The sequence below is a fragment of the Mercenaria mercenaria genome, chromosome 5, assembly GCF_021730395.1.
Source record: "Mercenaria mercenaria strain notata chromosome 5, MADL_Memer_1, whole genome shotgun sequence".
NCBI lineage: Eukaryota > Metazoa > Mollusca > Bivalvia > Venerida > Veneridae > Mercenaria > Mercenaria mercenaria.
Window position 1 is genome coordinate 74108288 of NC_069365.1, and position 16200 is coordinate 74124487.

The 16200-nt window shown below is 34.4% G+C and overlaps 1 protein-coding gene across 1 annotated transcript; it reads right to left on the reverse strand.

Annotated features, from left to right (window-relative positions):
* Positions 1-2902: 2902 nt before the first annotated feature.
* LOC128557369 (dynein axonemal heavy chain 10-like) lies at positions 2903-14882 on the reverse strand. Its single transcript, XM_053544686.1, has 11 exons — positions 14345-14882; positions 12846-13007; positions 12374-12546; positions 10263-10487; positions 9073-9887; positions 8469-8667; positions 8010-8126; positions 7223-7648; positions 6719-6905; positions 4355-4477; positions 2903-3000 (listed from the first exon to the last, which is right to left on the reverse strand). Exons 1-11 carry the CDS (start codon positions 14559-14561, stop codon positions 2903-2905), a joined length of 2742 nt encoding a protein of 913 aa, XP_053400661.1. The 5' UTR covers positions 14562-14882.
* Between the last annotated feature and the right edge of the window lie 1318 nt (positions 14883-16200).

Here is a 16200-nt window from a genome sequence, read left to right on the forward strand (position 1 = left end):
ATAACTTCTATTGTTCTTGAGGTGAAAGGTCAATGTTATGGTGGTCTTAAGTTTTCAAGGGCCAAGGTAACTATGGCCCTGGTACTGTAAATGGTTTCTGCTTAATAACTATACAAGTCACCAACCAACAGTAAAGATTTCATTGGATGATTCAGATTGTCTTTTTAGCTCACTTGGGCACAAAGTGGTCATAGCGAGGTATTGTGATCATGCTGTGTCCTTTGTGCGTTTGTCCATCTGTCAAGTTGTCTGTCTATCATCAACAATTGTTTAAAAAACAGCTCGTCAAAGATTTTGAAGAAACTTGGCCACGATTTTCCTTGTGTGGTTCAAACAGTTCAGCTTGCTGCCAGAGCTGAAAAATAAAAAACTTCAAATGTCATCTAAACCGATGGTCCGATTTTAAATAATTTTATACAAATGGTCCTTATGTCACCCTCTACCAAGGTTGTTCAAATTATTCCGATTTGTCAAAAAACATGGCCGCCAGGAGGCGTAATAAATAAAATGACTTCACATGCCTTTCCAACAGTATTTAATTATAAAAATACAAACAAGTTTCGTGTATATATATAATAATGTAATGTTGTTTATTTTTTCTTTATGATATACTTGATACGGTACAGACTTTTAAATTTATTTATATATACATATATATAGTAGGAACTTTTTGTATGAAACTGTTAGCCCAATTTTAAAATAATTTTACACAAATGATCCTTGTGTGATCTACAAATAGTGCTCAATTTTGTTTTGATTTGTTGTAAAACATGGTGGCCAGAGGGCGTGGTCACTTTTCATGAACACATCTCCAAATCCAATGAATGGATTTCGATGAAACTACACAAATGATCTCTGGGTAGCCCTCTTTTTTTTTTTTTAAAGTTGTTCATATGGTTCTGATTCATTGAACATATGGGTAGTTTTGGTTAGAAACAGGTTTTCAGCTATGATACTTTAAAAGTCTTTTCTCTAGAGCTTTGATATTTGGCATGTGATATAAGGGTGTTACTCTCTACCATTGTCCAAACTATTGCCCTAAGGTAAAAAATGTCCATGCCCCTGAGGGTGACATGTACTTACTGTAGGCTTATATATAAGAAACTTTGAAAATCGTCTTCTCTGAAATAATAATAGGTAGTCTTGATATTTGGGTGTGATATCAGAGTTGTACTGTCTACCATAATTGTTCAAATTATTGCCCTAACTTCAAAAATCTGTGTGACATATATATAATTTATTTTATCAGGCTAACATAGAAGGAATCTAATTTAGTACTTGTACCAGTATGTTACATAAACACAAGTGAAGCCATACACACAGGTGAGCGCTATAGGGTCAATGACCCTCTTGTTTAGGTCCTTTGGGGAGTTGTAAGGTCAAGGTTAGAATGATATATTATAATGAAAATGCTTTCTTCATAGCTTAAGATCTTGGCCCTCTGTTGTCAAACTTCATAGAGTAATTGCCAGTGATCAGATGTACTCTGTTGTTTTGGAGGTCAAGGTCACTGTGATCTTGATACAGAAAATAGTTTCCGCTCATTAGCTGAAATACACTGGCCAGTAGCCTAAAACTTCATAGCCTGATTGCCAGATTGCCAGTGATCATTGGATGGTCCCTATTACTTTTGTGGTTAGTAGGTCAAAGGGCCTGGCTGATATCAAAAACGGGGTCCGCTGTGAGTTTGACAGGTCAGAGCCATAATGACTTTGAGTCTGAAAATGACTTCTGCTCAATAACTAAAGGACACACTGGCCTACAGTTGTCAAACTTCTTATGAAGGTTGACTGCGGTCTCCTACACTTTTTGAGTTAGTCGTTCAAAAGACTTTGTTACAGTGGACTCTAAGTCAAACATTTCTCATCCGATCTTCACCAAACTACAAAATGTGTTTGACCTAATCATTAGTAATATAGGAGTCCCTTTGGAGCACTTTATTTGAGCTCTAAGTGCAATCTTCACCAAGCTTGAACAAAATGTGTTTGACTATAAGGCCGCTGCTAAGTCGATATCAAGCCAAATTGGTCCAGGCACTTTGGAACTATGGCCCTTGAATTACCGAAATATGCTCAGGTCTTGGGAGCTAAAACGACAATATACTACTAATCATTAGAAGTATAGGAGTCCCTTTGGGGCACTTTATGTGCGCTCTAAGTGCAAGCTTCACCAAACTTGAACAAAATGTGTTTAACTATAAGACCTTGGCCAAGTTCGATAGCTAGCCAAATTGGCACAGGCACTTAGGAATTATGGCCCTTGAATTACCAAAAAAAAAAAAAAAAAAACACTCAGATTTCTTTCGCATTTTTGACCTCAAACAGGTGCCTATACTACTTTTAAAAGTAGTATAGAGGTCCTTTTGGTGCCAAAAAAGCGCATGCATATGTGCTCTAAGTAAACAGTATATAAAGACTGACTTACTATTTAGATGATTATGCAGTTGTGGGAGACATTCCCTTTTCTCAAAAGCATCTCTAGTTTTTAGCTAGTTTTGCAGTTTGTGTGTTTGACTGAAAATATTTTTCTTGTATCAAACATGACCCCCACTTTCTTTTGATTTTTATTCAGCACTGACAATCTTCTTCCAGAAAATATAAGTGTCAAGCATTTAAAATGGGCCCTGATGTGTACTGCGGCCATTTGAAATATGTCAATTTGATATAGAATAAAGAAGAACAGCTATTTAGTATGTTGTAACCTTAAAAATCTATGACCTACAATCTTCTCAGTTCATACATGTAGTTTGATTGCTTATTATTAGATCACCGTTGTTGTATTGTGGGTGCGTAGGCCAAAGTAAAGACCATACTGTTCGCGGTACAGATGTCTGAAAAAATCAATATCTAGAAATAATTTGATGATCAGATGTCGTCTGGGATTTAAAAAATGGCGACCTAAGTCAAAGAAATCCAAGCTGCTCCATGTATTTTGTCTCGGAAACTATTTCCGCTAACATAGGATCAAAGTCTACAATGTACTTCACCTCGTACACGTTGGCTGTAAAAATAATGAAAATATTACCAGCAAACTGACATCTTCACTATCTTTTTTAAAAACAAGAAAATACACAAAAAAGTTAGTGGAATTTCTAAGTTGTAGATATTTCAATACAGTTAAAACTGATATGCTTATCATTCCAAGACTATAAGTTTATAATCCTGTGATAATTTGATTCCTGAAGATAATTTATATTATATAAACCTCAAGATATAAAAACATGTAGGAAACTTCTAAAAATAGTGTCATTGCCAAACAGGCACAACAGTACAATGCTTTTATTTTGCTTTATTATACATAAAAGATGCAAAAATAGAAAATCTCAGTAGACTATAAAAGTAATACTAAGGAAACACACTTGCACTATACTAAGTACATAGTATTACTATAAATGAAAGTTCATTATGAACAAAGTAATAAAAAAGAAACAACTTTAATTTCACCCTTCACCAAGATATAGTGTGTGTTGCCATAGCCTTTGATATAAAAAGAAAGGGATTATCTACAGAAGTAGGAAAATCCAGAAGAAAACAAGTTGCAGAGCTTTGAAAAGAATGCCCTTTTACCTTGCTTAAGGATGCATACATGCAGCAGTTTTAGGTAAAAAATTTACCAATAATGGTATTTGTTCAAACTTTGTATTTGAACACAGTGTCATGTTAGAAACAGAATTATGAAAAAAAAAATCGAAGGTCACCATACTCGTTCAGGAGTTATCTGCCCTTGAATATGCAAATTTGAAGAAAAATCCAGTTTTAAGGACAGATAACTCATGAACAAGCACGGTGATCTATGATTGTTTTTTGCATTTTTCTCTTTCTAACATGAAATTGTGTTCATATACAAAGTTTGAACAAATTCTATTATTGGAAAATCTTTGCCCCATCTCTCCTACAAGAAACTGCAGCAAGTGTCTTTAAAGTGCTTTATATTTTCCTTCAAATTCTAACAAATGTGTGTTCAATAGAAATTATTACTAGCTGTTTAAATAACAATAAAAATATTCTTCATTTTCATAGGAAAAACTGATGTTTAAATAGCTGCAGACTAATTGGAATAATAAAAGCTTCTATTTTTCAATAAAAATCCATTTCAGTAGCGTGCTTGGTGGACATAGTGAGAACTTTTCTGACAATCTCAAACTTTACTTTTACAAGCATGTGCAAACTTTCAAATTAAAGGAACTTGAATGCAAGGAAACACAATCAGAAAATATTAAATATTAGAACAAACCTGAAATACTAAACATTACTTTATTTGCTAAATTTTATGCTATTCTTCAATTAAAACAAAAAGGGTGCTGAAAATTCAACTTCCAATCCGTTTGTATGAGCACAAAGTGCATGATAGTTACTGCTCTGTGTAGGAGCATGACTGGTGGAGTGTGGAGTCATTGTCGCACGTGACTGACTGAACGGGGAGGATACACTACGCTGATCATCCCGAGAAAAAGACTTGTCATGGGTAGTAGTGAGGTCTTTATAGAAAGTCATAATATGAATAATGTTAAATCTCAGTGAAGACGGCCTGTAACAGATATCTAGAGATACTGTGTAATGTCCTGTAACATGTATCTGGAGATACTCAGGGCTCCAGATAAGATGCGTATTAGCGTAAATTACGCTTTGAAATAATGCATATACGCATATCTGATAATTTTTAAGCGTATAAAAACGTATATGAAATTACAGAAACGCATCCAATTACTTTTTTACTAGCGTAAACAAAATCTGATTCATCTGGGTGCTTTATGTAACAGAGCACGGTAGGCATTCTCCCACATTGAACATACCCACTCATTGAATGGTACTCGATAGACCTATGTTAAACTTTATTATACACTCAATGCGTGTGTAAATCAAATAGTTGGGAATTAATATTGACGGTACGGTAGTGTATTTTAAAGCAGCGTCGATTTAAAATATCAACTTCCACTGCAGAGTAAACAACAAAAATGTCTTTTTCTACGAATGGAAAAGTGAACAAACACTGAATTCTTTAAAGCAACAAAAATGATCCAAAAAATATAACTAAAGGTAGACATCTATTGAAAATTGAAATTTCATATTTTTTGGTGAATGAAGCCAAAGCATGCCAAGGGAGAAAAAAAAGAAGCAAAAACTTGAATATTGAATTGAAACTGAACTGCAAACAAATTCATCGGCGTTATGTACCCAATAAATATATGTTAGAAAACTCATTTCTGGTTGTTGTTTTTTTTTTCACATTCATTATAAATTTTCAGGAGAAAAATTTTACTCTTTCACAAAAAATATGATGAGTAAATACTCATTGGCCAAAAAATTATCTGGAGCCCTGGATACTGTGTAATGTCCTGTAACATGTATCTGGAGATACTGTGTAATGTCCTGTAACATGTATCTGGAGATACTGTGTAATGTCCTGTAACATGTATCTGGATGTCCTGTAACATGTATCTGGAGATACTGTGTAATGTCCTGTAACATGTATCTAGAGATACTGTGTAATGTCCTGTAACATGTATCTGGATGTCCTGTAACATGTATCTGGAGATACTGTGTAATGTCCTGTAACATGTATCTAGAGATACTGTGTAATGTCCTGTAACATGTATCTGGAGATACTGTGTAATGTCCTGTAACATGTATCTGGAGATACTGTGTAATGTTGTGTAATGGATATTTAGAGATACTGTGTTATATTGTGAACAGATATCTGGGGATACTGTGTAATGTTATGTGATACTAAGTATTATCATGCAACAGATATCTGGAGATTCTGTGAAATGTCATATAGATATGTCCTGTATCCCATATCTGGAGATACTGTGTAACACTGTGAAATAGATCTATGTGTTATGTCTTGTAATGGATATCTGAAGACATTGTGTTATCATATGTAACGGATATCTCGAGATACTGTGTAACGCTGTGTAATAGATGTCTGGAGACTGTGTATTGTCATGTAACAGATATCTAGAGAAACTGTGTAATGCCAGCATATTTTCTCAAAAACGCATTTACTCTCACAATTTGGTACTTGTAGTAATAAAATCAGCTAAAACTTCCCAGTTTATAACCAATTCAGTAGTATTATGCATACCTATCTATCATAGTATTTGACTGAATCTATTACAAGAGTTATACTGTCTCGAAAATAAATATCAGTAAAAGAATTCTGAAGAAAAACATGCAGACAGCAATACTTCTATTAAAAGACTCAGAAACTGTCTACTCTATGTAACAGGAATAGAATAAAAAAGAAAAACAAGTTGTTTGATATTAAATAGTTCAAATCATTGTTGTTTGATATTAAATAGTTCAAATCATTACCACGTGATCTATCCGTGTGGACTGAGGCACCTAAAATATATTGTTCTAACATAGATTCAAACCTAGTGGGGAGAGTTCTGAATATAGAATCAATTAAATCTAAACTGATAAAAAAAATTGTGACAAACTTCTGTAATGGTAAACAAACAAACAAAATTTCCACTTTAATATATATCTAGAGTAATAATGTACTGATCAGATGGTAAAAAATAAAGAAAACAAAAAAAAAAGCAGACAGAAATTCATTACCTGAAAAACAGAAAACAAAGTTTATTTACAAATTTTGTTAAAGATAAAACTATCCGTATGTTTCAACACAATCAACGGGTCAGTCAATCTTTTCACATTTTGGTTGTATCACTTAAATTGTTTTCTCTTTACATTTGTACAAAATTAAAACATACCATCTCCTTCACCTTCCTCAGTCTGTTGTTGTTGTAACTGGACTTGTTGAGCATGTGTTGGTTTGATGATAAGATTCCTCTTCAGTAGTGAAGGTAAGACCTGTTCCACATGTTCCCGCCATTGTTCATACTTACTGTCTTCATACAGTTTCATCTGTTTACCTACACTCAGATACTTGGCTCGTGTCTGAAACAGTATGTGAAGTCACTATACTATTATGAAATAAGTTAGTTTTTTGTTGTGAATCAAGTTTTCTATAGATTCTGCAATATTTAATGTCAGAACCATTCTAAGAGCCTCAAGCCATGTTTTGTTCTTAAAAGTACTGGCACTGAAAAAAGTTAAAGATCAAAATTTAAATTTCATGACTGATCTTAAAACGTATTTATCTGGTTACACATTTAATAAGTTCATTATCAAAGAAGTTCCTTTATTAAGACACTGACAAATGTAGAAATTAATGATTAACTAATAGATGACTATGCTATGATAACTATTCTAACCCCTTTTCCCATGTCACTCTGCATCATATCTTCCATGGACTGGAATCGGATGATCACATGTTTAATTCGGTGGAACAGCGACCTCTCCCAGTAGATGGAGCCAGCTATTGGAGGATGGTTCTTGTGTAGCGGTGGGTTTTCCTTCTGTGTGGCAAACAAGTTCTCCATAGTGTCTACTTCTTTCTGATACTGAACTAAGATATCCCGGAATTTCTGCATCATCTGAGCATTAATAGCGTCGCGGGATCGAATGTGCTTAAATTTCAACAGCAGATTGAAAGCTCCCTCGGCAGATCTCAGCGACTGGAAGGATTCGTCTATGAACATTTTGGCTTCATTTTCAATGGCAACAACTTCCCTGTTGAAATGGTCCATCACATTTTTCCAAGATTGTGAATGGCGGATCACAAATGGATCAAAAGCAACCTGCAAAATAGTGGCAACATACACTTATATTTCATCATTTGTCTTAATTTCAAAAATAACTTCCAAAGTAGTGAGAAAAGAGGAACAAACAGAGAATGGTACTAAAATTTGTTTTCTGAAAAACTACCAAAGTTAAATACAGTAGTTATCATTCAACAAAGGAAAAACATACGCAAACAGAAACAAAGTTTTGGGTAAGTTGTCAGATTACATTCATTGAAGCAATAGGCAATCATACATACCCAGAGCTACAGCAAAAATTTCATGAGAAAAATTTACATTTAATGCATTAAATGATTCATGAGAAACTTTTAAAGATATTCAGCCAATTTAGAAAAACAGTTGGACAAAGAGTACACACCTCCTCCAGTGGGGTAACAAGGGCATCAACTCTGACAAGTACTTCCTCTATACGTTTAGGATCACCAGTTACTGCTTTCAACTCGGGTCCAAATATGTTGTAAAACTCTTCCAAAACCTGAACAGACAAAAATGTTTTTTATCTCTTAATCATTACAAATGGAAAATTGTAATGAATTTTTATTGAAAAAAAACAACAACAAAAACAGAAAAAAAAGCATGACAAAATGCAGAGGCATAGCAGAAGTAAACCAGGAATAAACATTAATAACAATTAAGCTTTTGATGAGATGGCAAGAACTAAAAGACATATTAAAGATCGTTTTCTGCAGTGTTATAAATCTAACACTGAAAAATTGCAGCATGCCTTAAAGAAGACAGAAGAAAAGCATAATTTTACTGGAAAGTATCAATTTTAAATTGAATAGTGAATTAAACTGGTTTACAGATTTAAGTTTACCTGGGCGACATCGTAAAGGTCCTGACAGATGTTAGACATATAGTCTGTCCTTTCAAACAACTTCTTTCTGTCAAACTCCCACCTCTGATCTCGTCCTGACTGCTCAATCTTTGCTCGGACCTCGAAGTAACTGTCCTTCCATACCTGCAACATTCTCTTGGCCTCTGATGTTCTTCTTTTCACTTCATCTGTACTGTCTCTGTGATACATATGTAAATAATAATATAAATAGGTAATTTCTGAGGGCATGTCATAAAATTTATAAGCTTCTCATGCAGTGAAAACTGTATGACTCAGATATTTAATCTTTAGCCTGCTGGTGGCAAGTGATTTTGCTTTTGCGACCAGTGCAGACTGATCATGGTCAGCACTAGTGCTGCCCAAATTGAATGAAAGCAGGGTAAAAGTTAAGGAAAATGAGTTTGTGTTGAATAAACTTACAATAAGTGAAAGCTGAGATGAATGAATTGAACTTTTTACTTACACTTTTAAGTAAACAAGATACAAAGTTTACTATATTTTGCTGGGTTATGGAGTTAAAACCTTCAAGATGTATGAAAACTAAAATGTTGTAAAAAAGTAAGAAGTTTAAAACAATACTAACTTGAAGATATTTCTGATGTTGATGACTTTATCTACCCTCTCAGCGAGTTCCCAGGCAATCCTCTCCATCAGGGGAACCATCCGCTCATCTTTGTTGTAATGCCTGGAAATAATCCATACCATACGTAGCGCATTCATCATCGACGGAATTGTCTCTATCACAACTTGAAACGTTGCACCGTGGGCAATATTTTTGAAATGACGTTCAAGAGTTGAGAGAAATCTGACATTGTCTTTTGCTTCAACGTAATATTTATTCAATTCAGATTTTACATCATCAAAATCTGCTTCCAGATGAGAATATGCTTCTAACATTTTAGCAACTTGTGGTATCTTCAGCTGTTCTGTGAGAGCGCTCAGCCCTGCATTACGTTCTCTCCAGAAGTCAATCTCTGCTAATGGTCCTTTGCCCTGTGGAACCTTCTTCAACTGAAGTTCTAACGCACCTCTGATCTGTTTAGTCCACTCGTGACAAACCTCTCGAATCTGGTCCATGAGTTCAGCATTTGCTACAATTTCATCAATATTGTCACCGAGTTCCATCTCTGGAACCTCTAATCTCACTTCTCCCTCAATCTGTTGAATTGTGCGAGTAATACTGGCTGCAAATTTCTGCATACTTATAAGAAATTCATCTCTCAACATGGCCTTAGCACGTGACTCAGCCACATTGACTTTCTTTTCTCCTTCTTTTTCCTCTCCGTCAGTTTTGTGTGATGCACGAGTGTCTGCACGAGTTTCTGGACGACTTTTTGCCTCTCCGGCCTTACTCTCACCATTTCTGTGCTGATTGTATGAGAGCAGTGGCATGTACACCTGAAACACAGATAAGAAACAATAATACTTCAAAATTTTTATCGCATGAAGCTTCAAAGAGACTTGAAGAATGGACATCAAACAGATCCAGACCATCTGTGAATATACAAGGCAGTCGCAGCAAATTGAGCCATAAAACATGGAAAATGGGCAAAACTGTTTATGATAATGCCAGAAAAAAGAAATAATCCTGTTGAACATAAACCTTTTATGTGCAAGTTTATCAACTATAACAATATACCTTTTAAATGCAAATTCTGCCATAGTCACTATCACAGTCATTTAGTAGTATAAATTCACGTATCACATTCACCATATCAAACAGAATCAGAAAAAAAGAAGATTGCAAGTAAAAACATAATCCAAAGTTTATACCTGAGCAATTATGTGCTCCAACATGACAAGTGAATGTCCATTCAAAATTCCCATCTCAAAATAGTTAGGTAGAGTTTCAAGTGCTTCATCCTTGCTGTTGGGTAGAGGAACCATGCCAGGAGTGTTCCGGATAAAGTACATGCTGTCATGATCTGCAAACTCTTCTGGTAGGTGCTGGTAACACATGTACAGATAGGTTCGCTGCACTTTTTGTACAACAATTTTCTAGAACAGAAAAAAAAGCAGTTGCCATTTGCAATACCAGTATATCAAAAATAAATGAATTGCCATTCCATTTTAACCTGTAGTGTAATCAAACTTGAACTCTTAGCAAATCTATCAAATCTATATTTAAAGTACATGTATTGGACCCCTAATAGTAATGTTTAAAAAATATTTGCTTGGTATATTCTTAAAGTTGACCATGTTTCACACTGTGTTGCAAATTTCACACTGTGTTGCAAATTTTAAACAACTTTTACCGTGTCGTTTTTTGTAAATTTTGTATAATTTATGGTATTTCCTCACGCTCAAGAAGAGACAAAATTCAATGTGATGGCCACTATCTAAAACGTTTGTAGAGAATTCATTACAGCATTAATTTTGATAAAAGAAACATCAAGCTATTATTAAACAATTACAAAACACAAATAAAACTGTAAAAATCATTTTTGTCTAGGGTGCCTCAAGTAAACAGATTTAATGAGACAGAATTCTAACTCCAACATGGAAAAATTAAGGTCGAATCCTGTGGGTCTGTTTTGAATTTTGCTCACTTCGTTCAAAAATAACCTTTGGGCAATAGTAAAACCTACCTGCATTTCTTCCACAATATGTAATCTAAAGAATGAAGGCAAAATAGAGAACTTTTACCGCACGTAACTCAGTATTTTTAAAGATGTCTAACTCTACCCCTCCTGATTCAGAGGTAAATTCACATTGAACAGCAAAAAATCGCTTATAAAATGAAAATTTTCCACTTTTGTACAATTCATCCATAATTAATCTTGAAAGAAGTAAAAACTTACTCGAAAAAAAAGGAAAACATGGGAAAAACAATTCGGTCCCAGTGGGGTTACGTTTGAACCTACGCCCCCCCCCCCACCCCCCTAAAAATTGCAGTCAAAGTAGGTTTATAGTAGGAATTGAATACTCTTCAAAAAGGAGATACTCTATTACGGGTCCAATACCTTAATACCAAATATGTTACCCTTAAAAACACCATTACAGATTTGTTCATTTTAATAAAATCCATAGAATGTTTGCTTACCGGGGTTGCCAGCACTCTGGGTGAATAAAATTCCCTGACTTTTCCCTGACCAATTCATGTTTTTCACTGACCAAAACCGCCAAACATTTAAACGGCCTCCTGACCTCCCCTACAGCCGTCCAATCCTCCCATTATTTTTTTTCCAAATGTTTTGTATTTATTTTCCAATATATTAAACATAAACATCAAACACAATGATAATAAACATGGTTTTCTTTCTTGTACGAGTGCTTGGTGGTCAAGTCAATGAAACATAATTGTGACTATTGGTCAGTGAAACCTAATTATTAAGAGATACATATCAAAAGCATCTTTGCAAGACATGTAACTATCAAAAATCTAACATCTTTTAAGGTACACTTTCCTCATGGTAAAAACAATAAAGTATGGTTAATAACAAGACCATTGGAACCCTGCTAGTATTAGCAAAATATCATTCTCAAAAGAGATGTGTTAAATTAATCATAACCAAAACACATAAAAAAATTTAAGACAGTAGAATCAAACTTTTTAATTTGATGGTTTTAGGCCATATGGCTATTTCATGAATCTTTCGAAGGGACTTTTATTTGGTTAATGGAATATAATCACAAAAATTAGCCATTACCATGCTGGACATGACTGATTCTGCCTTTGCGACCAGTGTAGATCATGATCAGCCTGCACATCAGTGCAGTCTGATCATGATCTGCACTGGTCGCTATTTAGCCAGTATCTTTTTAGTAAGCACCCCTTTTAACAGTTAATGGTACTGTCCAAATTGGAAGATGGACAAGTTCATTATAGAACTTTAGCAAGGTTTACAAGGGTTAATGATTTCACAGTAAATGAATGTTCTTACTGTTCTAGGGGCCTTCTCTTCTTCTTCTTCCTCATCTCCTTCCCCCTCTTCTCCTTCCTCAGGTTTTGATTCTGCCACTTCTGGTGTGGGAGCCTCTGGTTTAGGTGTTGGTGTTTCTGACTTGGAATCACCACCTGGTGTGCTGGCCTTCCGACGCTTTTTACCACTTGCACCTACACAAAGTAAATAGAAGATGTATACATAAAGCTTTATGAGAATTGTCATTAAATGCAACATTTAGTGCAAGTGATGTTTGTACCATCACACGATCAATATATAAAAAGCAATGTTTACACTTCTAAAATATATATATTTTAGCAAAATTTGTACATTTTGGTGAAGTTCATTTTTGTGGTGTTTTTAAATTAGGTAATAAATAAGCATTGAATGAGCACAGCCAAATTCAGCTTAAACATAAGTTCTTGTACTATGAAAGCTCTACGTGAACTAACTTAAAAAATACGAAACAAACCTTTTTTAGCTCCGTCCTCCCCCTCCCCTGTGGGAGTAGACACTCCAAGAGCTTGTTCTTTGGGTTCAGCATCCTCTGCTGGGGCTGTCTCACCCTGGGCTTGTTCTCCACCTTCACCTTCAGCAGCCTCTTCTTCCTGTGTTATATCTGGGATCTCTGGCTCTACGATAACAGAGAAAACAAGAGGCATCAGTTTTCCAGCAAGAGACAGAGCGGCTCATGCATAAAAATTTTGATTCAGTTCTAGGTTAACTAATGAGGCTACACCAAAAATTAATCCTGATGTGACCGACAGAAATTAACATAGTAAATGGTATAGCCAGAACAAATAATATGCTGTCATATCTGAGCTTGATGAGCTTCGGAACTGACATGCAACCTAAGCCATATAGCTGTTCAAAGAGTCTGCTTCTCATGATTTTAAAGGTACAGATCCGTACCTCTAGACAAGCCTGTTACGGGTTTTCTAGGGGTACGGACCTCAGTTTTTCTAGAGATTAAGGGTCATTTACATTTCAAATTTTGTTGAAAATGAAATAACAAATAACATTTCATCAGAATCCACCTTAAACTTGGATCTAAATGGTTTACAGATAACAACATTCATCCGATTTGTTACGTTTTCTTTCGGAACGTAAATAACCGAGGAACACCAAATAAATCACGAAGTTTCGAACTGGCAGAAAAAAAAAGATACAAAGATTAAACAAAATACTTTTAAGTATGTTGGGGCAAAACTTATTCTTAATTGATAATTAGCCCTTAGTGTATTTATGTTTTTCACACATCTGGTAGCCATGACGAGATACATGGGACGATTTCACAAACAGTTTCTTTTCCTTAATGTCGCTTAATTGATTATTAAACAATCAGTTCCATGCCGATTATCATTATACAACAATGTACATTGTTAAATAACAAAATAGATTGGTGCATATTATTATGCCTAATTTATTTATTTATTTGCTGAATTTCAAATAGAATTCATTTAAGGGATAGATTCATTCATTAATATAGCTGTTATCAACAGTTTATTTGACAACAAACTAATTCCTGTTGGCACAGAACAGTGTATTCACTTGGAGTTCCTCCGTTATTTTAATATTTAGGTTTTACAATACAATACAATACAAATTTTATTTATTGTCGGTATGGCATAACAAATCAACATTAGCTATGAATAGCTATTGACCGACTTATTTAACAAATATATAACAATTAATACACAATTTTAGTATGAGTAAAAGCATTTGAAATAGAAGGTAAACAATCGGACAAACGCTGGTATGTAAACCAATTAGATCCAAGTTTTAAGTGAAGACTGGTTAAGACTTAGTTGTTATTTCATTTTCAACAAAATTTAAGACATAAATAACCCTAAATCTCTAGAAAAACGAGGTACGGATCCGTACCCCTAGACAATTCCAATCATAAAATATCAGATCATAATTTTCATTATGGCATCCCAAGAAACTGAATGAATAAAACTAATTGCTTACCACATTCAACTTCTACCTCCTCCTCCTCTTCCTTTGTAATTTTATAAAATACAATCGATGACTCATTTTCCTCTGGAGTATCATTCAAGAATTTGCCAAGTTCTCTTTCACAAACCCCATCATCACGATCTAAAAGTTCTTCAAACACTTCAATTTCTTTAATGTCTAAGCCTAAATAGACTTGGTGACGTATCCAATCAATTCGTTCGTCATCCATGATTCTATTGTGACATTATTCACACAGAATAATCGAACTTCTGCGGACGCCGCTTCCAAGCTGTCCAAAACAGGTGTCCTTCCAAATCTTGACAATTTACCAAAATGCTTCCGTGAGCTAAAATAGTTCTACAGTTTAAATAAATCTGTACCGATATAAACTCTTATCAAATAACGACAATAGATATAAACGAAATTTAAATGTTCTTTTCCATTCAATATGTGTTTTTTACTGGAAAACTACTCCGCTGACGAGAAGATAAACATGTTGCGAATTAATATTTGAAAATTAGAACTACTTCTGTAATTCCTCTTCGTCCGCCATGTTGTTAGAAAGCGTGTCCAAGTAACGACGGGTTTCGAATAAAGTCTTTTTTGCGGGTTAATCGCTAAAATTGATAACCAGACAAGTACCTGCAAAAAGCATGGTAGTTGATTAAAATACCCAATTAAAATAAATTTTGACCAAATAGAAGACGACTTACTCGGCATACAAACGTATATAGTCGTTCCAGCCATAATGTGTCAGTAATTGAACGTTTGCCACGAATAAATCTATTTATCTACTATATGATGAAGATGATGATGATGAAATACAAAACTCTTGAGATGGCACAGCCTTACCTTTTATCTTTTCTACAAAGTGGTCTACCCTTACAGTAAAGAGACAATTAAACCTCTGCACATTAATATTATCAAACAATCATACCAAGCAAATCATGTAACCATGTGACCGAAAATTAAAGTCTAGTAAATCGATTTTTTTGCCGAAATTCTCATAGATCTCAACCTTTATCAGAAATTGATATGTCTCGTAGAAGTAAAATCTTTCCTATGTCTATACAGTGAGCAGCTTTTTACATTTTTTTAATTTTCATTATTGCTTAAAGAGATAACAATGAAATTATTGTCAGTTAACATTGTCTATACCACTTGGCATATTTAGACCCATTTTAAATGTCTGTAATTTACATTTTCTTGAAGAATATTGTCAGTGCTGAATAAAAACCAAAAGAAAAGCGGGGGTCATGTTTGATGCAAGAAAAATATTTCAGTCAAACACACAAACTGCAAAATCAGCTAAAAAATGAGACCCAAAATTGTATTGTTGGCGTATGACCTAAGTTTCCATGACAAAAATTTGTGATGTTATTATTTCATTATGAAAACGCTGCCTAGCTACAAGTCAAGTATAGATCTGTCATGTGATTTCAGCAGTAAATTGCAAAGAAAATGAGGAAAATAGCTCTACAGAGCAAAAAATATAAGGACTATTTGAATCCACTGTGCCATTACCATTTGTTTTCGTGCCATTTTCCTATTAAATATCCGTATAATAATAATAATACCTTAAACCGTTTAAAAGATATAACAAAAATCGCATTTATTCTTCTTTATTTAATGTGTCAAAAGCAGAAAATATCGATTGCTGGAAAAGATGAAAGTTGGATATTACACACACTTACTGTCCTCATCTTTATTTTGTTTCTCTCATATCATTTCATTATGTTTATGAAGTAGTATTCCATGGGTGTTCGCTATGACACAGTTTTTATCCTGTGATCGGAAACATTTTAAAGTCTGAAATTCCAATGTTTTAATGGACTCAAAACAAGTCGTTTGCACAGCAGGTATCACTG

Coding starts and splice junctions, on each gene's coding strand:
- LOC128557369 (XM_053544686.1), bottom strand. CDS start 14,561: ATGGATGACGAACGAATTGATTGGATACGTCACCAAGTCTATTTAGGC. Junction 7,649..8,009: donor TTGTTACCCCACTGGAGGAG/GTGTGTACTCTT, acceptor ACTATTTTGCAG/GTTGCTTTTGATCCATTTGT. Junction 3,001..4,354: donor TCATGCTCCTACACAGAGCA/GTAACTATCATG, acceptor TTATTTTTACAG/CCAACGTGTACGAGGTGAAG.